This window comes from Alligator mississippiensis, chromosome 3, assembly GCF_030867095.1.
Source record: "Alligator mississippiensis isolate rAllMis1 chromosome 3, rAllMis1, whole genome shotgun sequence".
Classification (NCBI taxonomy): domain Eukaryota; kingdom Metazoa; phylum Chordata; order Crocodylia; family Alligatoridae; genus Alligator; species Alligator mississippiensis.
This window is the reverse complement of record NC_081826.1, coordinates 239,257,139-239,281,095: the sequence shown is the minus strand read 5'-3', so window position 1 is coordinate 239,281,095 and position 23,957 is coordinate 239,257,139. Positions and strand designations below refer to the sequence as shown.

Here is a 23,957-nt window from a genome sequence, read left to right as displayed (position 1 = left end):
GGGAACAAGCCTTTTGATAGGAGCCCAACCTGAATGATGGAGGAAGCTTCAGGGGACAGGGAGCCTGGATCATTTTGAACAGGGGAGAGAAACTCTGTGCCAAAAGAACAAGCAGAAAGAAAGCAGAGGAACAGTGCTGGTCTATAAGAACGCATCCATTACTGTCTGGAGAAATAACTTATTTGTTCCTAGGAATGTACGTTAAGGTACCTTAAGCTAAAAATGTTTAAATTGGAGACCTATGATTCAGAAGCTAGGGCTAATGAATGGACAAGTTCCATTCATTAAGTCAACCTCTAAATGTATACTTTTCCTGCCTTTGTCATCTCGACAGAAAGCTGCTGCAAAGAGACCTTTACTTGTTCACAGGAGGAGGGAGCACAAATGATCAGGTTCACCCAAGATGGTTAGCAATTACTCATCTCCCTCACTAGGTGTCGGCAAGAACAGAAGAAGCATGTTAACTCCAAAATGACCATTTTGCTCAGATACTTCAATAAGTACTCCTGTCAAAGTAAACTGCATGGACTTACATGCCAAGCTGCAACTGAAGAGCCGTTGGTCATGACTGTTTTACGGAGTTCCTCCAGGATGGCATCTGGAAGATCTTTATGTGACTGCAACAACTGCCTACACTGAATTTGCCTCAAAAGTAAGAACAGGGCTGACTGCTCAGGACAACTTTTTAAACCCTGAAATCAAAAACAAAGTTTTTAATGAGTTTAAGTGAACAACATTTTCAAGAACTATATGAATATTCTTTATGTTTCTCTGTACAATCCAAAATGGGGAAAGAGGGAAGGAAAAACCCACCCTCATCTCATACTCAACCTGCAGCAAGGTCTTTGTCATGGTTTAACCTGCACCTTTCTACACACAAGGGATATTCCTAAAAGGAAGTCTAGGGAATCACACACTAAAGTTGGCAAGGGACACACACTACTGTCAGGCCCCACAGGGAATTCTTCCAAAGAACCTGCCTCTTACATTGGAGGAGGTTTGGAAAAATTAGCTTTCTTATGAAATTGGAGAATGCAAAGGTGGCGGCTAAGGAATCCACAGTGCCTGGAAGCAAGTGGAACAATAAAGAGCTTCAGAGCTGCCCTGATGCCATACAGCTGTCATGTAGATGGACCTGGCCTTGAGAATATTCTGAGCAATTTGTGAGTTTTCAGGCTAGCATCTCCCAATTAGGCTGGTTATTTAAACAGAAGCTTTAATAAGGGGTTTCCTAAAATAGGAGAAGTTCCTTAAAATTTTCTTTAGCAGTGTTAATACTTGGTAGGATTCAGGTGAATGCCTCTGATCTGGCCTAGTGATATCTGACTTGTTCAGCAAGAACTTGAAAGGTGAGGTTGGGCTAAGAGGGGAGGACCAACATGAACAACACTAAGAAGGGCAGTTATATTCCATAACCGCCAGCTGCACTTCTATTTGGACACAAGCAAAATAATAACCTTATGATATGATGTGGGGATGAGATCAGGTGCAAGCCCTTCTGCTTTAGTGTACTGAACATGAGTAGTGAGCAATTACCATGTTCTCACATACTACGTGTCCCAGAATAAGACATGCACGTAGTTTCTAAAAGATTAAATGAAGAAAAACAGATCTTTCTTTGAAAATACTGGCAAGTACAGTATTCATAGAGAGAACAGGCAGCTGCAGTAGGAGGAGAGCAAAAACCTGTGACTGCTCTGTTAACTTCTAGCTGCAGGACATGGCAAGCACTGCTGGCTGCCCATTTGGCTCAAGAAGAGGGGTGACAGTTAAGCTTGGCCAGCAGCACCTATTAAGTCAGCTGAAGGACAATCCTGATGGAGCTGAACTGCCTGGTCCCTCTTCTCAAGTTGGGTGGGCCCCCAGCTGACTTGACAGACACCACTGACAGCCCATCCAACTTGAAAGGTACTCTGGCTCCCACAGAATCAGGCCCTCATTTCTCTCCATTTCCAAACAACAGACATGCACCCCCCACTTGCAGAAGTGGATTTAAAAAACAAACAAAGATGTGTGCATGGCGCATGTGAGTAAATACAGTATTTAGTCAGTCAGTTTTAAAAAGTGTCTCTCTCAAAGAAATCAGCAGTTGTTACATATTTGACTGTACTCTGCTGGTCATATGCAGTTTATCATTACATACAGGACCCAGGAATTATTGCTGTTTCATGATTGTGCCAAGCACCAACAGCAGAAGTAACTTTACCTTTGTACAGAGAGCTTCAGCTTCTGTGAGTCTACCCATCTCTTTTAAACCAGTAATAGCTTGACAAAGAGACCAGACTTCAAGAGCTTGGATGTAATTAGCTGGAAAGTTATTTCCTGCAACTGTAAGTATAAACATGCATCAAAAATGGATTGCTGCACCTGCTCTATAACCTTAATACATGGCCAACCTGAGTCTTAGTAACTAAAAGTCGACCTCATTATGAGGTTAGGTCACACAGGCTCAGTAAGCATTTCCTAGTTTTCACAAGCATAGTAAAATGGCAAAAGGTAAACTAAAAAACAGCACCATTTTAAGTATCATGCTTTAACTTTTAGGAGGTAATAAAGTCCTTTTGAATAAAAGTTTTGCAAATTTCTAAAAGTCAGCTAAATGTGAGGCCCACAAATTAAAGTTGCCCTTTAAGTAAACATTACCAACAATATAGCAGGATATTGGACAGGTTTAACAACATAGGAGTTTATTCAGCAAATGTTACAAGATAGTAGTTCTTAGTAGCATTTTAAATGCATGATTTTGAAAGTTAAGAAATCCTGAGCTAAGGATTATGTAAAACAGCCATAGCTCTGACCTTGTATCCTATCATCCAAAGTATTTCATAATTAGCATAGCTAAAATTTAATGAAATTAAAGTAATTCTCAGCCTCTCCTCAATCTTCCTGACCCTTATTTGAACTGCACACAAAATTATGATCTCTCATTTGCAGAATTTATGTAATAGTTCATTTAATAAAATCCTAGTTCTTGGTGAACTATTGGTAAGTGTCAGTTCACTGAGTGCTGGCTAGTTCTTGGGCAGTGTTTACAAAGTATTCTTTATGTTCTAAGCTTAGAATAGTAACTCTAAGCTATTTGTGGAAAGTGCATTTTAAAACAGATCTCAAATTTTAAACAAATATAAGAATATAGCTTGTTAGAGTATTTATAAAAAAGCAGAAAGGAAGAAACATTATTCTCCACCTCCCTCCAAAAGAAAAAAAACCCCAAACAGTTCTGTTTTTATTTGGAGAGGAAGTTCATATGAAATTTCACACATACAGAAATTACAACTGTTCCCATCCCTGGCTAAAAATGAGAGAGACTGTAGAAAACATTACATATGCATCATGATTGTGGCACTCTTCATAAAATGGACATGGATGCCAGAAAGATTTATTGGGTTTACTTCTAGAGAACAGAATGAAAAGATCCATATTGGGAGGCAGGAGGAAGAGGGGAGAGTGGTAGATAAATATTAGAAACCTCGCTATGTAGAGACACAAGGAATAAGTTCTCTGGCTCCTAGCTGAATGGTAGTAGTTAGGAAGGTTAATGTCCATGTGGCAGGTTTACCTGATCTCACTTCATACCCTGCTACTGGCTCAAGTTCCTATTTCTTTCTCTTTCTCCAAGCAGGAGAACTGTATCCCATGAACTATGATTAGCTTCTCTCTTTTGGGGAGTCCTGTGTGTAGAAGTCTGCAAATAGACAACTCTGTCACCTGGCCTTCCTAGCTGGCTCACCACCGCTAATGCAGTTTCTTAGGGCCCCTCTAGATATTCAGGTAAAAGGAAAATGTGGGTGGCAAAACATGCGATGGTGAGATCTAGCATCAGATCCTACCACGCTTTATTGCTGGTGCAGTGGGAGCCTGGGATGACCATCTCAGGCTCCTCCTGCACTGGCAAGTAGCAAACTCCAGCAGCTGCCAGACTGTCCACCTCTGTAATGCCAAACAGCTGAGTCCTGCAGCTGATCATGGCCCTACTCTCAGCCCTGGCAGCACACAGTGCACCCCTGTGGCTGGTGTCAGCTGATGGGGCTCCCAACTGCAGGGGCATAAACCCTGCTACATGTGCAACTTAAAGCTGGATAGAAACCAGATATAAAGTTATTACACATTTTCCGGCTCTAACTTTATAGCTGGATGGACTTTATGGTGTGATAGTTAATTTGCATGTGTAGCTGGTCTAAATTAACTTCACAGTTACCCAGTTAAGTGCAAAATGTATGTAACATGTAGAAGAGGCCTTAGTCCTTGCCACAGAAAAGGACTTTTCTTCCAAAGAAAGGAGGGTGCACAAACAAAAACAACCCCCCCTCCAAACTTTTCATATATTTATACTGACTCCCTTTAGACCTCTTTAGGTAGTAAACTTTCCCAGGCTCTCTTGGGATTTCTTGCTTGAGCCTGGATGTTCTTCCCACTTGCTGCATATGGTGCAATGACTTTGCTTGATCCCAAGTCTACTCTTTAGGGGATTGCAGCCAGTGACAGCATATCACCCAACTATCTTAGATCTTAAAACACAAGCAACACCCCATCCCCACACATACACCTGACTCTTGTATTCTTTGTTTTACCTGGTAAAGTGGGCAAAACCTAATTCAGCTGCCTTGGTTACTGAGCCCAAAACCTTTAAAAAGGGACAGCCCACCCTGCAGTAACCAACCAATGCATTCTATAGATGTACAGAGGTGAGTGCTTACTAGCTATCATTGAGGGAGGGAAACACCTGCTTTGACCCACATTGAGGTTGGAAACATCTATTCGCTATTTGATACAAGTCAAAACAAATGTATTTGGCCATATGCATTCATTTTCACATCTCTGGAACAAAATGAGGAAAAACTATATAGAAAACTGGAAGTAGACAAGATGCTCACTTAAAAGCACTAGTTACTAGGTGTGTGTGCGAAGTGGGCCCTATTTGATTCAGATTCTGACTGAACCAGGGACAGTGATTCGATTCAGCCAAATCCGAATCTGAAGAGTCGATGCTGATTTGGAGAATCAGCGAGTCAGAGACAGACACAGCTTTAAAAGTTTTTTCTACATACTTCGAGGTACCAGCGCGGCTTGTGATCGCTGTGATGCTCGGGCATCCCACAGGAATGCAGGGGGGCCCTCCACGTGCTCAATGGCAAACCTGGAAGTACTTCCGGTCCACTTCCGGGGAGTGTGCTGGGGCCCCCCCTGCGCCTCCTCAGCTCAGTGATTCACCACAGGGGGACCCTGGGTGCCTCCCCAGACCCAGGAAGCACCAGTCACCAAGCCAGGGGGGATGAGGGGGGGGCCTGCGCGCTTGCTGGCAGACCCAAAAGTGGACTGGAAGTACTTCTGGTCCACTTCCGGGTCTGCTGCCAAGCGCACTGGGAAGACCCCCGCGCTCATGTGAGACATTCCATGCACCCCAGCACTCACAAGCCCCTGCTACCTACAGGAATGTAGAAAAAACATTTAAAGCCGTCTCTATGTCTGAATCTCCAAAATCAATTTGGAGGGTTCCAATTTGATTTGGAGAGATTAAAGGGTCCTCAGATTCAATTTGGATTCAGAGATTCGGGTACCAAATCGGGCTGAATTGAATCAGGGACCAAAGCTTTGCACAGCCCTACTAGTTACTTTATCAGCCTGTATTTTTGAGTAATTAGGAAAAGTTAAGTGATTCCCTTTAAACTGTCAACTAAAAACAGATTTGCCAACTCAAAAAACATAAGAGAAGTTTGCTTTGTCAAATTATGAGAGAGTTCAGAAATGTCTACTGTAACTTACTTTTGGCTGAAACTGTGGCTACAAGTGTCATTTCCAAATCTGTTCTCTTAAGCTGTGTGTTGCTCAAGCAGACAACAGTGTTTTCAGCATGGCAGGAAGCCATTAGCACTGCCCAGGCTGCAGGGTCATCTGAAAAATAAAGTGACACATTTTGTAAAAACACTGGCATGCCATTTGGAGTAGTCCTTACCATATAAAGTGAAGAGAAAAAACAGTCTAGTATAAATTTTATACTAAAATAAGCCAATGGATCCTTGAGGATATTCAACAACTAATGAGAGGGGTGGAAAAGAAAATCTTTGTAAATCAAGGCCCAGACCAATTCTGAACATGGATAAGTATATTCTATCAAAGGAAGGTTTGCAGAATTATATCAATGCTTTGAAGTAGTAGCACCTTCTATTTGAAACAGTTTTGCAAGCTTTTAGGCTCAATATCCTTGCATGTAAGTATTACAGCCATAATACAAAGGAAAAAAGCTGGCAGAGAAATTAAGCAGTTTGTAGATTTGCAAAAGTCTATTATAGTCTCAGAAACTGAGAAATAAATAGCAAAAGCCAATCTGGTGTCTGCTTTGGGATGCTGCTTTTTAGCATTTTCTGCCTGCAACAGCATTCCCACTTCTATTTCCAACACTTTTTGCCAAATGCCATTTATTATGACAAATACATTTACCTTGAAGAGCAACAAAATGTTTGTGAATCTTAGTGGTTCAGATATTTAAATTCAGCTGGACACTAACTATAAAGAAACAGCCCTGTACTAGCAGTGTCCTTGAGAACAGGTGAACTGGAACAGCCCATGCTTTCCTCACACAGGATCATGCTAGTCTTTGGAAAGCACAAGAATTAGGGGAGGAGAGGACAGTTGCAGACTAAACAGATGTACTGCTCTCTTTCTTGGAATACATTTCCAGTGGTGGAAGTTTTCCATTGCTAGAACTGATAATTTGCACATGGCCATATAACAGGGGCACTCAGTTCCTCACCTGCAGGTCAGATCTGGCCAACAGGTCTCCACATGAACCTGACAGGAGTTCTGAACCTTGCCACACCAGTTCAGGTGCCCAATCCCAGTGCACAGGGCCAGTGCCAGGAGCTTGGGGCCCCAATCCCAGCATGCAGGGCTTGATCTGGCCTATGGACTAGGACCAGCCCTGTACCACTCTGGCTCAGAGCCAAAAGCTTGAGGACCACTGCCACAGACCACTGGACAACATTCACCTAGAAAAATGAAATGCAGTCCCTGACAAGGTCTGCTGGTTTTGAACCAATTACATTAGGCTAAGTCTGTATTCTATTATAGAGCCATCCAGTTATGGAAAAGTACTGAATATGCATTATTTCTAACCCTGTACCCTTCAAGTACAGTTTTACATCAGTTATTCATTAAGATACAGAGGCTGCAATGCTTAAGTCACAATATAAAAAAAATCTTGGAGCAGGGAGAAAAAGCCACACAAAAAGTGATTTTTCTTACTTCCTGCATGTTTTTAATAAAATTGCATCAGTATCTGAACAACACTCATTGTAATTTGTTACAGGGAAGCTGTAAAGGTTTCAAGTGCAATTCTGCCCTGAAAAAAAGGTTTAAAAGGAGAGCTTATACGGTTCTTTTTTTGTCAGAGCAATGGCTAAATACATTTTTCAGTTTATGTGTAGAGTAAACACCCAAGCAACTGAACCCATGTTTTTTTTTGTTTTTTTGGTTTTTACCAGCAAGCTTTGTAAGCTCCAGTTGAAGTTAGAAATCTGAGCTGCTATTTTTGGATCAAGCACCACTATTAGTAATGAGTATTTTACAATAAGGATTTTTTATTTGTCATGGTGAGGGTGCAAAAACAAAAACAAAAGAACCCCCCCTAAACTTTTCATACATTTATATTGACTCCCTTATATTCTTAGAAGAGGTTTTTCCTTCTACCAAGCCTTAGGTGGAGAAAATCCATCTCACTGTCTGCTATTACAGAAGTTTGACATTGTACATTCTAGCAGAGACCTGTTTTAGATTAAGCCACACATTGAGCATCACCATAAAATAAGGCAAAGTTTAAAACAAAAACAAAACAAAATCTCAAAGGAATATGATTTTATTTGCTTCCTCATCAGGGAGTTTGTACACCTCCAATATATTGCAACAAGCAGGGATCCTACAGACTGCAGTCTTTTACTACACAGCCTGACTCATCCCTGCCATGGGACCATCCTCTGTATGGAATGAAATGAAAGTGCTGGTACATGATTAGGTAGATGCACAAAGGACCACACTGATGCTGTAAAAGAAAGCCTTATTTTAGGCATTTTCCAGCTTTAGTGTGCTTGTATTTCACAATTCATGAGCAGGAATTGTGCAGTGGAACAGTCAGATCTGCTGTACTGCTGAGCAACTGACAAAAAATTAAGGGGAATGAGCTACACTTTGCCAAAGAGCTTCAGAGATGTTTGCTAACAGCAGAGAGAAACTGATGAGAAGCAGGAATCTTGGATTCCATTCCAGACTCTGACCAGAAGTTCAACTCTTGCAGACAGACACTTTTGCCCTGCCCCATGACTTTCACTGTGCCAGAACCGTCTTCTCCACCCCAAAGTTGTCCCAATCCTATTCTTTTTACCTACCCAATTCTAGTTCACACTTGGCATATTTCTTATTCCATTTCCAGCCCTGTGGGATGCTATTAGCTGCCCCCTCTAAATCAGTGCCTAGGGCCTCACTCATCCCACCTTAATTAGGCCACTGCAAAATACCTGATCAAAAGAGTTCTCCTAAGAAAAAAAAAGTACTGGAGGAAACATAGGTAGAACTTTTTCCACAAAAGCATTAATACTGAGAATTTTAGTGAAGAATTCAGTCACCTGGATAGAGATGAATTGCCTTTTGGATATTCTTTAGTGGGTTGTTCTTCTCATCTTCAATTAAATGACAGCCTGCTGCCAGCTGATTAACTGCAGTATTCAGTAAGGCTTTCTACAAATGAGAACACAGGATACTTTAAAAAAAAGTATGTGGCAATTGAATATGATTCACCTTATGGTTATTTATGGGATTAGAAAGTCTATTTAAAAAGAGACGAAAAAACATGCCACACACCTTTCCCTGGTTTAAATCAAGTATCTGAGCAATACATCCTGCCACAGCTCCTCCCTGTAAGGTAAGATATTGAACTGATTACATAATGAATGCAGCACTTTTACAGGAGATATTAAAATTAGATCACGTTACTAATTTTGAACAAATGTAAACTAAACAATATGCATTCAGGTATTTTTCCTTCCACAGCAGCAAAATCTATTCTCTCATTCATATTCCCATAACTGATCTAAAACAATTATTATATTATGAAGATTAACAAGACTAAAGCTATTGATGTGCTCTAACTGTTGCCCCATAAAGAAAAGTCTTAGTATACAGGTGCTTTTCCTTGCATTTTGTTTTCCAGCTAATTGTTACAAATTGAAAGCAAAGTGAATGTTATCTTAGAAGCTGAGGTAGCAAACAAATAAATGAAAAAACACTTTTGCTTATTAGAAAGAGATACATGTGCACAACAAATCTGTCTGTAAACAAATCAGATTCCTAGGGTGTGTGTGGGGGAATAAAACAACTAAAAAGGGTAAGCAAAAACAATTGTGCGTAAAAGTTGATAAAGTATTATTGCAACTGTGTAATGTCTACAAAATATGTATACAGCAGAAATTTAACACAGCCTAGGCAAATTTTGGTTTTGAACTTCTCTCAAAAAGTTAATTCACGTTGAACAACTTGTACTGTCCACTCTAATGTGCTCACCTTTGCATTTTGTGGTGTATGGAGAGGAACTAGTTGAGACAAGAGAGACCAGAGGGCAGAATTATTTGGATTGCTACAGGAGACAACAAGAATATTTAGAATGATTCTGCCTCTAAAAACACAGTACAAGATGTTTATAAACCCTGCTTGTTACCATTCTGTAAGCAATTATTTTCAAACTATGTAATCCGCATTCCCCTCCCTCACCCAGCAGTCATTAAGTTTCCTTGGTTAGTGAATTAAAATGAAGAATTATCTGCACAAATTAAAACACTTTTCAATGGAATTTATACTACAAGTTTAGGCTTTTTTGTTTTCTTTTTAAAAGCTGTTACAATAAGGAGAAGTTATAGATAAGAAGCCTTCTGATGAGCATTAAGGGAAAAAGAACTTCAGTATAATTTAAAGAGGGGGAGGGAGGAAAGAGAGGAAATAGGATAAAATGTCTGAAAATCTTTCAGAGACAATAGTTGTAAAGGGCATTTTGAGCTGATGCTCTAGGCTATGTAAATGTTACCACTATTACCACATTTGAGTCAATCAAAAAACCTCCCAAAGTGCTTAGCTGTAAGGACATTCAGCTAATAGAATGAACTGCTCACTAGGCCATTAAAGATTAGGTTAGAAAAAGACTGAGGGAACTCTGCAAGGAGGGAGGGGAAACCCTGCTGCAATGCAGAGGGCTTTTCCTACAGCATCAGCAAGGATCCTGTTCTTTACTCTTTAAAAGAAAAACATGGATTGTTTTTTTTTTTAAATCAGGGTATCTTGGATTTTTTTTTGATATACATAACATATCAATTGAACACAGTTTGCTTTAATATTGTAAATATATCAATAAAACTGGAAGCCTATCAGTGCCTCAATCATTCTAATAAATTAAATTCTAAACAACTATATATTTTGGCATTTAATTTGGGGAGTTTAACCATGGAAAATCAGAGCTTCCACCTGCCCCTTTTACTCACCAGGATGCAGGTCCAGCTGTGGTGGTCTCCCCAACTACTCTGTGGTGCTGAGTAGCCCTCCCTCTGCCCATGCTGTTGCCTCTCACTCTGAAGCCCCAGTCCTGCCAGAGCCCCTCACTTCCGACCCACAGCCCCTGCTCCCCTTCCCCCTCAGCAGCAGCTTCCTGCTGGGTAATTTTGGATTCTACTAATTTTTGGTAGAGGGGATTTTGGATTCTACTAATAAAAAAAATTTCAGAACACATACGTATGGATAGCTTTGGAAGCTTGCCTCTGTGCTCCCACATTTCTGCCTTGCAGTGCATATACAGCAGATGTAATAAGGCATCTCTCATATAAGTGATCTTTCCCTTTTACATGCTTTAGTAGTTCTTTAAGAGCTGCTGTTGCTAGCGTAGCATCTTGTTTTGCCAGCCCAAGAGCACAAAGTGCTTGCAGACTTTCGGTACTGGGTTCTTTTAATATAGAGCTGTAAATGCAATGAAAGATGAGTTATTGTGGAATAAAAGCTGTACTTATCAATAGTACTGTAGGACTGATCGTCAATTATTACTGATCAAAGTGTCCCAAGAGAAATTTATATACACGTATTCACTGAAAGTTGTGACTAGCTCTTGAAAGTACTATAAAAAAAATTCACTTTGGCTCCTACAACTAATATAACAATAACAACCCCACTATGAAAGACTGGATTAAACTAGATTGGTGTTCTTCAGCTGCCTACACACTCCAGTTTCAGCTGACTGCATCACACAGCAGGATGGTGTGTGTTTGTGTGTGCATGCAGATACAGAACATAGCTGATGAGGATATGAGAAACTGTCCTAACACCCGTCCCAGACATCTCTCCAAAATGAACACTTATGTCCCATTTTGTTCAAGACACTGGGATGCCCTGGACAGGTCTTCGAATGTATGGTCACTCTAAAATGGGGACATGTTCTCAGCCCTTTACACCTACCCACTGCCTGCCATAGCCTCTTACCCCAGAGAAACCTTTGTTCCACTTATATACATAATCTTGTGACTATAAATTCAAGGACATCTATTAATATGGAATTGTGCACAATGGACGACATACTTCACTTTCCCCAAAAGCAGTTCTGAGGTGGTAAGTCTTTACATCAACCTTCTATCTAGATGGAAGTTAAAAATGTAGTAAGTGTGCATTGGTACCAACACAGACATACTCTCTCTCTCCAAAATCAAAAGATTGAGTCCCTTTTTAACTCAAAAAAGATTTTCTTTTAGTACATAAAAGCTTATAGAAAAAAAATATATAGAATAAAAATACCCTGGTTATTCAGAGATATATTTAATATATAAAACCAAATATTATTTACATAAGGTCTGAGACAGAGTACACACACTATTTGATGATCATGTTCTAATATGGCATTACCTATAGACATTTATCGGCGGAAAAGAACTAGGTTCCTACACAAACTGGCCCTACTTATTGTTTGGGCCTCTATTTAAAAAAAACAAAACCAACCAAACAAACCAAAAAACCCTAAATCAAATGTTTCAATTTCCTATGTATTATTTTTGCTTTAAGTGCACTGGATTAAGGAAAAAAAAAAGAAAAGATTCAACATTCTGGTCTACCAAGCTTTTCAGGGAGGAAAACAAACAAATAAAAGGTTGGTTATTTTCTTTTACCTTTGGTCCCTTTTCTTAGAATCAAGTAGCTCTCTTTTCTAAAATCACAGTTACTCCCTGTAATATTAGCTCTAGTAAAAGACTATGTTGAATTACTTTGCATCGCTGTCAATCCATTGTTTTAAAATTTAGAGACTGTTTTATATTCAGTGTTGAATTTAAGGCAATATTACAGTTGAAGTTTACCAGTTTTCTTTAATACAAGTGACAAATATTATGTAGGAAGTTCTTTTTGTTAACGTTTACGATAAAAATAGAAAGAGTACTGCCATGACTAACCAGCAACATTTTCCCACATCCTGTTAATCATTCTTCAGGACTACTCAAGATTAAAAGTATATTAATCTGTGACCTCAATTATTTCAGTAATTCGATGGGTTTGCTGGCAAGACAAAGTGCCAATATGGCCAAATTTCTGTCAGACAACTCTGACAGAACAACAATATTGGACTTTTATTTCTGCCTACTAGCTGTCAAAGGACCAGTAACAGATAAGGCAATAAATCTTGTCTGAAATACTAACACCCCCCCACCCCTCCCCCCCAACAAAACACCTGGCTACTTAAAGTGTGGAAGTAAAACAGAACTGTTAAACCTTCACATGAAATCTACATTACCACAACACTGCACCAAAACGTTAAACACTTTTTCAAGGGATTTTTGATTACAGAGAAACGAAATTAAGTTTAATTGGCTAGCTGTTTCTTGTAGCTGGATAATATTCCAGCATTTCGTAAAGGTTAAGAACCCTACATAGACTTGTTCTGCATTTCTGAAGAAATTTAGAAGAGAAGCTTTTTGAAAGGAATGTAACAACAATATGAAATAAAAATCAAATGTGAATAACATATTTGTAGTTCAAGCAAATACACATTTAGAGACAAATGCATACAATCTCAGTCTTCATAATTGCAGAGTACATAGGTACATGCCATCAGCTTGACTAACCAATTGTTTTTAGATTAATCCTTTAGCAGACCTTCTGCCCCTATACCTCCTTACAGATACAAGCTTGGAAGATTTAAAGCTTTTAGAAAGAATTTAAGTTCTGTCAAGCGCACATATGTTTATACCACCACATACCACTTAAACAGCAGTGTCTTTGCAGCATCCACGTTACTCTGTTTGTATTCTATTATTGCAAGTGCTGTTAAGATGTGAGCTTTGTCGTGTTCAGATTCAGCAATGGACAAGGCTTTTTCATAGGCTGGTAACATTAAAATTCAGAATTAAGTTTCAGCATTAGAAAGGCAGCAATAAAATGTAAGAGTTCTCTGAAATGACAAGGATAATACTATGCATATATAGTCTCTGGTTCCACAGTAACATTTCTCCACAGTAACATTCTGCCTTAGAGCATTGGTTGGACAAAGGGACACTGTTGAAACTGCACAAACAACTATAAACCTGCCCCCCCCCCACCCCCCATCTTGTAAGTTTAAAAACTTTGCAACTACTGAAACGTGTTAAAAATGTAATAAAAGAACAAAAAACCCTCACACAAACTGATAATGGAATATCTATGTAAAAAAAATGTCCACTGTGTATTTAAGGAATCCTCTCTGATAATTTAGGATTATTTAAAGTTTATGAATTCAGTTGATACTGAAACTCTTTAAAATATTCCTGATTTAAATAAATAGACACCTACCTTTAATACTTTCCTGTAGAAGCCCCTTTTTGAAGTAAGCTAATGCTATTCCTACAAGGTCATCAAGTTCTCTGAGAGAAGTTGACATATAAGCCTGGATGGCCTTATCGTATTGGCCTATGCCACTAGAAAACAAACACATACACACTTAGATGTGACCCACCCAAAAAAAAAAAAAAGTTTTCAATAACAACTTTAGGCAGATGAAATTTATAAAATAACATAATAAGTACCATATGACAAATGTACAAGTCATAACCTTATATTTGTTAACTACCATCTTTTAGGAGCTCAACAATACTAAAGGAAAGTGACCAAGTTTGCAGCAATCAGTTTTTTGTTTAAAAGAAATACTGATACGTCTTTATTCTGTAAAGATCTTTCCATGGATGCAGTACTGGCTTGGTAATACAGATATTCACAACCCCTTTTCACTTGCATGAAAGCTTTAAGTTGCTGCTACCAGCTCAGAAATATTAACATGCAAGTCAAATGTTCGAGGTAAGTGCTCACAAGATAAAATGCAATATTTGAAAAACATAAGCATGCTTATATTAAGAACAGGTAGTATCCATAGATTAGCAAAACACATACAAAAATATTGCCTAATTATAGATGTAGGAGGAAGAAAAAAAAGTCACAGCAAGATTCAGAGATGTGGGGCAGAAAATTTTCCCAAACAGAAAATTTTCCAGTGCTTTATTTCTTCTGGGGGAAATTTTCCATTTCTAAAAAAAAATCATTGTTTCATAAAATTCATTAGTAACATTGAATGGATGCCAATAGAATATTAGGCAAGCTTCGCAGGTTCAAAGTTGTAATTAATGTTTTTCTGGTTATTATCCCTAGGAAGAGTGTAAGAGAGTACATATATGTTTTATTGGTTTGTAAACACGAGGGCAAATATACTCACATAATAAACGAAAAAATGCAAACCAAAAAAATCAAGTTATGAATTCACCTAATTAGCAGTGCAGGTCAAATCAAAACCAAAGCACGGCATATCATGCACAGTTCTTTGGGTGTGCTAAACTTAGCGTGTCAACAGTTTTCAGTGTCTTTTTTTTTTTTAATTTAAACAATGTAAGGGAAGTACATGCTAATGTGTACTGTTTTTACATTTTTATAAGTATTTCAATAAAAATAACTGCTTTCCACCTAAAGCTTTGAATTTGTTTGAATATAACATTTAAACCACATTAAGTGCTGTATTTCATTTTTTCCTAATCAAATATTCCACTTCAAATACTTGTGGCTATTGGGACATAAAATTAACATGGGGGTACTTTTTTAGCTTTGTTTACCAAATGTAAGTAAAATAAACAGAAATCCGATCTGCTAAGTCAGATCGCGCTCTATTTAGGGCATTGGAAATTTTTCCGGAAAACCCACATCTCTGGCAAATTTTCCATGCAAGACCGTAACTACAGAAGTGATGCTAGACTGAATAATAAAATAACCCAACAACTAACTAACTAACTAACAGTTAACTGCTGTATAGATACAAGCATCAGAGTCATTTGTCTCAATATATGCAACCACTCTGCTGTTGTGATACCTGCTATCTCAATTTTTAAGACCACCTCTGAAAATTAAAGAGTCATTAAGAATTATAGAAAGGCAAGCCCATGAAATCATCCCAGTGGTTCTAATCCTCAGATTGAACCTGGAGATGTGCAAGGCTTCTTCTTGGGAAGAAGTGCCTAACACAGCTGAAGTTACACTAAGAAGGAGGGCATGCTTTGCAACTGTCCTCTAGTAATTAGGATTTTTTCTACATTCCCTCAGATTAAATTCTGAAAAACATGAATGGTTATCAAGAATGAGGCAGACACCATAAAAGTCTTGCCAGATTGTTTCCCCAGAAAAGTTTGAGTCAACCAACCCAATCAGAGAAACTCTGAATACAGGATAAGCTGTCTGCTGAGGTTTCTTAGGAGAATTTCATTTCAGATTGCTACAGTTCAGTCCAGTATGGGGAACCTTTAGAAGTTCATAACAATTTCGACCCCCTCACACTGAAAATTTTTTTAAGGTAGTGACAGTCTGCAACAAATAGCTACTTGCACTCAAACTGGATTGCATGGGGAAAAAGGGAATATTTCAAGTCAGACAGCAGGTAGAAAAAAACAAAATGAGATAAAGGACAGTTTATACTTCCTTTAAACAGCTACAGAAGAACAGACAATATTGTGCTACAGCTAACTACTTTTCATTATTTTGGGTACAGCTCTAGCTCAGAACAATAGAAGGGATTTAAATGAAGACGCATATAAAAATAAACAACTTACTAAAACTGTACATTTTATGCTCACACTAGATAAAAGATGACTACTGTACCACTAAACAAAGGATGTAGTAAACCAGTGTTGTAAATCTTGTTTTGTAGATCTAATATATTTAGCATGAATGCAAGGCCTTACTCTTGGATTATCAAAATTTCTAATAGCTACTATATCAAGCTTTCTGAAACACCCCACCAAATTTCCTTCCCAATTTTTACAGTGCCTAGCGGAATGGGGTTCTAGTCCACACTGACTCCTAGGCATTATAATAATAAATTAAATTTTAAAAATGGCAACTACTTACCACAGTGATCTACCATAATTTCGCATTGCTATGCTCCACTTCTCTTTATCTTCGGAGTTCTTCAGTAATGATACTGCTCTAGAAAGCAAACGTGAAGTACAAATATTTTCAAGGGTACATACAAAATGATTGCTACATTGTATACACGTATATTTCAACTACCGGTGCAGTGTTATGAGAATTTCTGGGCTGATACCAATGGCTGTTTTTAATGAGCCATATCAGCAAATACTGATCTGATTCTGATATGCGGCCTGGCAGCATGGACAGTGGCGTCTGGCTGGTAAGTCTACTGTGGCGGAAGGGGCGAGGTGGGAGGGAAAAGGTATGGGGGAGCAGATCAAAACCTCCGTGGTGAGGAAAGGAGTGGGGCTGGGGCAGGCACTGCACAGCAAGGGTGGAACGTGGGACAGAGCCGCAAGCAGCTCAACCAGGGGGTGCAGGGGTGGCAGCTCCTGTGGCACTGGGAGAGGGCTATGGGGCAAGGCTGTAGCCACCCCAGAGCTGACCGTAGCCCCCTACCAGTGCCACTGCCACCTGCCCCAAGTGCAACCCAGCCCAGCCCCCTCCCCCACCAGGAAGAGCTTGGCACGGCCCCAGCCCCAGACCACAGCAGCAGCCCACCCTCACCCCACACACAGATTGGGGGCACATCCCTCATGCCCTTCTGGGGTGCATGTAGCAGCAGGAGCCGCCATCCCCTCCCCGAACCCCCCCGAGACGAGCTGCTTGCTGCTCTGTTCCATGCTCCACCCCACCTGTGGAGTGCCTGCCCCTGCCCCATTCCCTCCCTTACCACTGGGGCTTTGACCTGCCCCCCACATTTCCCTTCCCTTGCAACAGACTTACTGGCCAGACCCAGCTGCTCTCCATGCTGCTAGGCTGCGCTCCTGGCCACCTGCATGCTGTGCTGCAGCCGCGCACATGCATGGGGCATTTAATGGGTGGCATTATCAGCCATATCAACCAAAAAAAAGCTGACTGCTGATACAGTCAATTTGCCTTATATCGGTACTGATCTAACATGGGACCAAAGTATTGGTGCACCTCTAATTTCAACTTCTAGGACTTGCTTCTTTAAAAAGAAGCAAACAAAAGATTTGTTCCTGATAATGAGAAGTGACTTCATATTATGTCCTGTGCTTTAGCTATAAGAAGTGTTGTAATAAATTTTAAAGCAACCATTAAAACATCAGTATTCAGAGAAATGCCTCATCTTTCCGGGAACAATTGTTTTTATGTATTCTTTTAATTAACAACTTGCATGCAGCACAGGCAGAGCCATGACATTTTAGTTCCCTAATCCCTACCAAAAAATTCAACATGCCAGAAATTACTGTAAAACCTTGCATGAAAGACATTGATTAATTCATTCTCCAGAAGAGATGCAAGACAACTGTGTTAACTACTTGTGACTCGCACACAGTCAGAGCACATGTAATACCATTTTGAGAATACTTCTGAGAGCCTCTCTGAGAAGATGCTCCACTCATCTACTCCTGTACAATAGATGGCAGTGGGGAGTGGCTGCAGGATGACTTCCCTCCCTCATTTCTAAGTCTGGCTCATGCAGAGTAACAGTGGGTGCGCTTTCCAGTAGCATCCTGAGGACAGCCACAGAAATAGCAGCCAAACCCTTAAGGGTTTAAATATATTAGCCAAGTTTTGTATGCTTGATTAACCTTAACACAATGGCACCACTTTGCAACAAGACATCCCTATATTCCCTTTAAGTGCACTAGTTAAAATGCAGCAAGGAAGTAGAGCAAGTTAACCCAACAGAAGGAACATAACTATCAGACTTTTTAGTTTGAGAGTATTTTAAAACAAAAAAGTTAGAGCTTACAGAGAGAGAGAGAGAGCGCGAGAGAGAGGGGGAGGGAGGGGGAGAGAGAGAGAGGAGAGAGAGAGAGAGAGAGAGAGGGAGGAGGGTGTACACCTTACCTTTCATATGCACCTGTTGCCTGTTTTTTCAATTGTAGATACTCATTCAAATAACCCAACATTGTGAAAGCAGATGCATCATTTTGAATTCTTTCTGGAAGATCAGAAATGACCACACTGAGGAACACTCCAGGAATGAATATTGAAAAAAATGAAAGGTAATAAAAAGAGACTACAGCACATTGTTTTGAAACATCTTGCCAAGTCCTAGCTGTAAGAAGCTCACTGAGGTCAATGGAAGTCAGACACCTGAAGGAATGTACAAGAAGATACCAAAATCCCATACCATCTTCAGACTAATCCAAGAGATGGCTTTAATTCTTAGCACATTAAGAGTTCCTGCACACAAGTTGTTTTACCCATCTGTCGCCAGGACCCCTCGGCACGAGAGGTATGCTGCCTCCCTGGAGCAAAGATTCGGGATGTGACGGAGGTAATCCAGGCCAGGATCAAGCCCACCGATTATTACCCCATGGTCCTAGTCCATGTGGGTACTAATGATGCGGCCAGGAGAACCCCCGATCACCTGATGGCGGACTACAGTGCTCTGGGTGGCATGCTGAAGGAGTTCGGGGCACAGGTGGTTTTCTCTTCCATCCTACCAGTGACCGGACGAGGAAGACGGCAGGAGAACTGCAGAGAGACCAACTGGCGGCTTCGGCAGTGGTGTCTCGAGGCAGGCTTCGGATTCCTGGACAATGACCCGCACATCACGACGAGGGACATGCTCAGCTGGGATGGGCTTCACCTGTCCCCCAAAGGTAAGCGTGTGTTTTCTACTACGTTGGCGGATCTCCTCCGGCGGGCTTTAAACTAGGCTCGTCGGGGGGAGGGGAGTACGAGGGCAGGGGAAGCTGTGGACCACCAAACCATGTGGCACCCACAGGGACAGCCCAGCCTGAAGAAGGAGAACGTTGGAAACCTGAAAGCCATGGGGAGACCAGCACTACAGAACAGGTAAGAAACAAGAAGGTAAGAAACAATGGGCCCCTTGGGACTCGGAGCGGGGGGGGGCAGCAAAGGCACCAGTCGCAGGGGTCAAGTGCCTATATACTAAAGCTAGGAGCATGGGGAACAAGCAGGATGAATTAGCGCTCCTGCTTGCACTAAACACCTATGACTTAGTGGGGCTAACAGAGACCTGGTGGGATTCATCCCATGACTGGGCAGTACATATGGAGGGCTATAGATGGTATAGAAAGGACAGGTCGGGGAAGAAAGGGGGGGGGTTGCACTTTATGTCAGTGAGCAATATACATCAACCCTCATCAAGACAGAATCCGAGGTTGAGGAAGTAGAAGGATTGTGGGTTAGGCTACATGGGGGGCAAGGAGAAAGGGATTTGGTGGTAGGGGTCTGCTACAGACCCCCACACCAAGGGGAAGAAATAGATGCGGGGCTCCTGAGGCAACTCTCGGAGACCATAAAAGCTAAAGAGGCGGTAGTCATGGGGGACCTAAACTACCAGGACATCTGCTGGGAGACGCAGACAGCAAGGTCCCATCGCTCACACAGGTTTCTAACCTGTATACAGGACCTCCACCTGACACAGGAGGTGCATGGTCCCACTAGGGGGAATGCCATACTGGATCTGGTACTGGCAACAGGAGATGACATGATAGGGGACCTCCAGATCGGTAGCCATTTGGGAGACAGTGATCACCTTATAATAGAATTCAACGTAAGACAGCGAGTGGGTAAGTTAACTAGTAGGGTGAAAGTGCTAGACTTTAGGAAAGCTGATCTCAATGCACTCAGGCGATTAGTCAAGGACGCACTGCAGAGTAGGAGTTTTGAAGGGATGGGAGCCCAAGAAGGGTGGCTGTGCCTAAAGGAAATGATCCTTTGGGCACAAAGCAAGACAATCCCCGAGCGAGGCAAAAGAGGGAAAGGGGCCAGGAGGCTTCCATGGCTGACCAGAGAAATCCAGGGCAGCCTAAGGGCCAAAAGGGGAGCACATAAAAAGTGGAAACAGAGTGAGATCACTAAAGATGAATATACCTCCTCTGCTCGTGCTTGTAGGGAGGCAGTTAGGCGGGCCAAAGCTACCATGGAGCTGAGGATGACAACGCAAGTAAAAGACAACAAGAAATTGTTTTTTAGATATATTGGGAGTAAAAGGCAGGCCCAGGGAGGAATAGGACCACTGCTAAATGGGCAGAAACAATTGGTGACAGATAGGGGGGACAAGGCTGAACTCCTCAACGAGTTCTTTGCCTCAGTGTTCCTAAGTGAGGGGCACAACAAGTCTCTCACTGGGGTTGTAGAGAGGCAGCAGGAAGGCGCCAGACTTCCGTACGTAGATCCTGAGGTGGTGCAGAGTCATTTGGAAGAACTGGATGCCTTTAAGTCGGCAGGCCCGGATGAGCTCCATCTGAGGGTGCTGAAGGCACTGGCCGACATCATTGCAGAGCCACTGGCAGGAATATTCGAACGCTCGCGGCGCACGGGCCAAGTCCCGGAGGACTGGAAAAGGGCTAACGTGGTCCCCATTTTCAAAAAGGGGAGGAAGGAGGACCCAGGCAACTATAGGCCAGTCAGTCTCACCTCCATCCTTGGTAAAGTCTTTGAAAAAATTATCAAGGCTCACATTTGTGAGAGCCCGGCAGGGCAAATTATGCTGAGGGGAAACCAGCATGGGTTTGTGGCGGGCAGATCGTGCCTGACCAACCTAGTCTCTTTCTATGACCAGGTTACGAAATGCCTGGACACAGGAGGAGGGGTGGATGTCGTATACTTAGACTTCAGGAAGGCCTTCGATACGGTATCCCACCCCATACTGGTGAACAAGTTAAGAGGCTGTGATGTGGATGACTACACAGTCCGGTGGGTGGCGAATTGGCTAGAGGGTCGCACCCAAAGAGTCGTGGTAGATGGGTCGGTCTCGACCTGGAAAAGTGTGGACAGTGGGGTCCCGCAGGGCTCGGTCCTTGGACCGATACTCTTTAATGTCTTCATCAGCGACTTGGACGAGGGAGTCAAATGTACTCTGTCCAAGTTTGCAGATGACACAAAGCTATGGGGAGAAGTGGACATGCCGGAGGGCAGGGAACAGCTGCAGGCAGACCTGGATAGGTTGGACAAGTGGGCAAAAACAACAGGATGCAGTTCAACAAAGAGAAATGCAAAGTGCTGCACCTAGGGAGGAAAAATGTCCAGCACACCTACAGCCTAGGGAATGACCTGCTGGGTGGCACAGAGGTGGAAAGGGATCTTGGAGTCCTAGTGGACTCCAAGATGAACATGAGCCGGCAGTGTGACGAAGCCATCAGAAAAGCCAATGGCACTTTATCATGCATCAGGAGATGCATGACGAATAGGTCCAGGGAGGTGATACTTCCCCTCTATAGGGCGTTGGTCAGACCGCAGTTGGAGTACTGCGTGCAATTCTGGGCGCCACACTTCAAGAAGGATGCGGATAACCTGGAGAGGGTCCAGAGAAGGGCCACTTGTATGGTCAAGGGCCTGCAGACCAAGCCCTACGAGGAGAGACTAGAGAAACTGGACCTTTTCAGCCTCCGCAAGAGAAGGTTGAGAGGCGACCTTGTGGCTGCCTGTAAGTTCATCATGGGGGCACAGAAGGGAATTGGTGAGTATTTATTCACCAAGGCATCCCCGGGGGTTACAAGAAATAATGGCCACAAGCTAGCAGAGAGCAGATTTAGACTGGACATTAGGAAGAACTTCTTCACAGTTTGAGTGGCCAAGGTCTGGAACGGGCTCCCAAGGGAGGTGGTGCTCTCCCCTACCCTGGGGGTCTTCAAGAGGAGGTTAGATGAGTATCTAGCTGGGGTCATCTAGACCCAGCACTCTTTCCTGCTTATGCAGGGGGTCGGACTCGATGATCTATTGAGGTCCCTTCCGACCCTAACATCTATGAATCTATGAATCTACTCATCAGTACAACAATTCTAAGTTTCAGATTGGACATTCATTTTCCTTGGAAAATGAAAAATGGAAAGAGGTTCAATTGTTTTGTTTCAGTCTTCAGCAAAATATATATTGAACCTTAAGGGTGTGGACACAACACCTGAATTGTTCCAAAAATGTCACTGATTGGGAACCAGTTCACCATTGTGCAGAGTGCTGTGGCCCTGACACCTGGGGGTGGGAGTAAGCATCGACCCCAGCATTCTCTCAGTGGGAGAGTGGGGAGTGGCTTGCAGCCATGCTTTGGGTGGGAGTGTCAGGGGGTGAGGGACCTGTGGCTGGGGGCATTTTCACTTCTGCTTTTCCTCTTTCCTAAGCTCAGGTGAATAAGACTTCAAAAGCCAGATAATGGCTGAAGTCTTAGGTATGCTTGCCTGACCAGGGGGTGGGGGTCAGTGCCTAGACCCATGCTTTTTGGTTCCGAGAGCTTATTAGGGGTTGGGGGGGCACAGCATAGCAACGGGCTGAAGTCAAATAAGGCATGATAATATAGCTGGCTATGTTAAGAAAGATGCCTTTTATTGAACAAACAGTGCAGGAGAGCTCATGGATAAAAAAAAAAAATTGTACAAACAAAAAGGGGGGGGAAAAGCGGGCAACAGTTCTGGCTATATACCAGACCAGTCAGTTGTGTGTAGAGGGGTGAAGAACAATGCAGTGTCGGCTTGGAGGACTGACCAGACCTGTGGCACAGAACACGGTGTCTACACAACAGTGAACAGGTTCAAAATAGCACTTGATTTTCCAGGTACCCCATTGAACTATTTCAGGAAGACATTTAAGCCTGTTTTAAATCTGTCTGCTTCAGGTTAAACAGTATTTAAACTAATTTAAGTGTTGTGTGTGTCCATGCCCTAAGATTTTAGCTTTAGTAGTACTGCTTTTGGTTCTATGTAATTAAAAATGAGGCTAAGAATTATCAATTTGATATTCTGAGTGGGGAAGTAAAGGTTCTTTTTAGAACACAGGAAGATACACAGACAGGGTACAGCTATTTGAACAAATTACCAAAACTTAAGTGCGGGAGTATATATACAGCTTTAGCTACTCCATAGAAGCCATGTATGTTCATGCCTATCCTGCAGCAAATGCACAGTAGCTTGGTTGAGACTCAAGCTGCCTCACATTCACTGTGCACACGGACAAACTGGCTACACATATCAAGAACAATAAGAAGTCCTTTTTTAGATATGTGGGAAGCTGGAAGAAAAGCAAGGGTAACATTGCACCCCTGCTAAACCATATAGGTCAACTGATAACTGATGCCCAGAAAAAAGCCAACCTGCCTAATGGGTATTTTGCATTGGTTTTTCACCAGCCCCAAGGGACGGCCCTGCTCAATATGGTACGGGATGGCCAGAGCAAGGGAGAACTGTTACCCTTCAATGTTGACCATGTGAAGGAACACCTTGAGAGGCTGGACACCTTCAAGTCAGCTGGCCCAGACAGCTTATACCCCAGGGTACTTAAGGAGCTGGCAAGCATCATAGCTCAGCCCCTGGCACGGATCTTCGAGAACTCATGGCGCTCTGGTAAAGTGCCCAAAGATTGGAAGAAGGCCAATGTGGTGCCTATGTTCAAGAAAGAGAGGAAAGCAGATCTGGGGAACTACAGGCCCATCAGCCTGACTTTTACTCCGGGGAAGATCTTGGGGAAAAAAAAAT

The 23,957-nt window shown here is 42.0% G+C and overlaps 1 protein-coding gene across 4 annotated transcripts in view; it reads right to left on the bottom strand.

The window, feature by feature from the left end:
* SKIC3 (SKI3 subunit of superkiller complex) overlaps nt 1-23,957 on the bottom strand; it is a 145,443-nt gene that overhangs the window by 9,827 nt on the left and 111,659 nt on the right. For all 4 annotated transcript variants that reach the window (XM_059725010.1, XM_059725009.1, XM_014597255.3 and 1 more), the window contains 11 exons: nt 18,364-18,457; nt 16,420-16,497; nt 13,831-13,955; nt 13,263-13,386; nt 10,765-10,986; nt 9,550-9,622; nt 8,851-8,904; nt 8,616-8,727; nt 5,764-5,892; nt 2,207-2,328; nt 534-692 (listed from right to left, as the gene is read on the bottom strand). In XM_059725010.1, the coding sequence (XP_059580993.1) occupies nt 534-692; nt 2,207-2,328; nt 5,764-5,892; nt 8,616-8,727; nt 8,851-8,904; nt 9,550-9,622; nt 10,765-10,986; nt 13,263-13,386; nt 13,831-13,955; nt 16,420-16,497; nt 18,364-18,457 (1,292 nt within the window). The remainder of the gene's footprint in view (nt 1-533; nt 693-2,206; nt 2,329-5,763; nt 5,893-8,615; nt 8,728-8,850; nt 8,905-9,549; nt 9,623-10,764; nt 10,987-13,262; nt 13,387-13,830; nt 13,956-16,419; nt 16,498-18,363; nt 18,458-23,957) is intronic.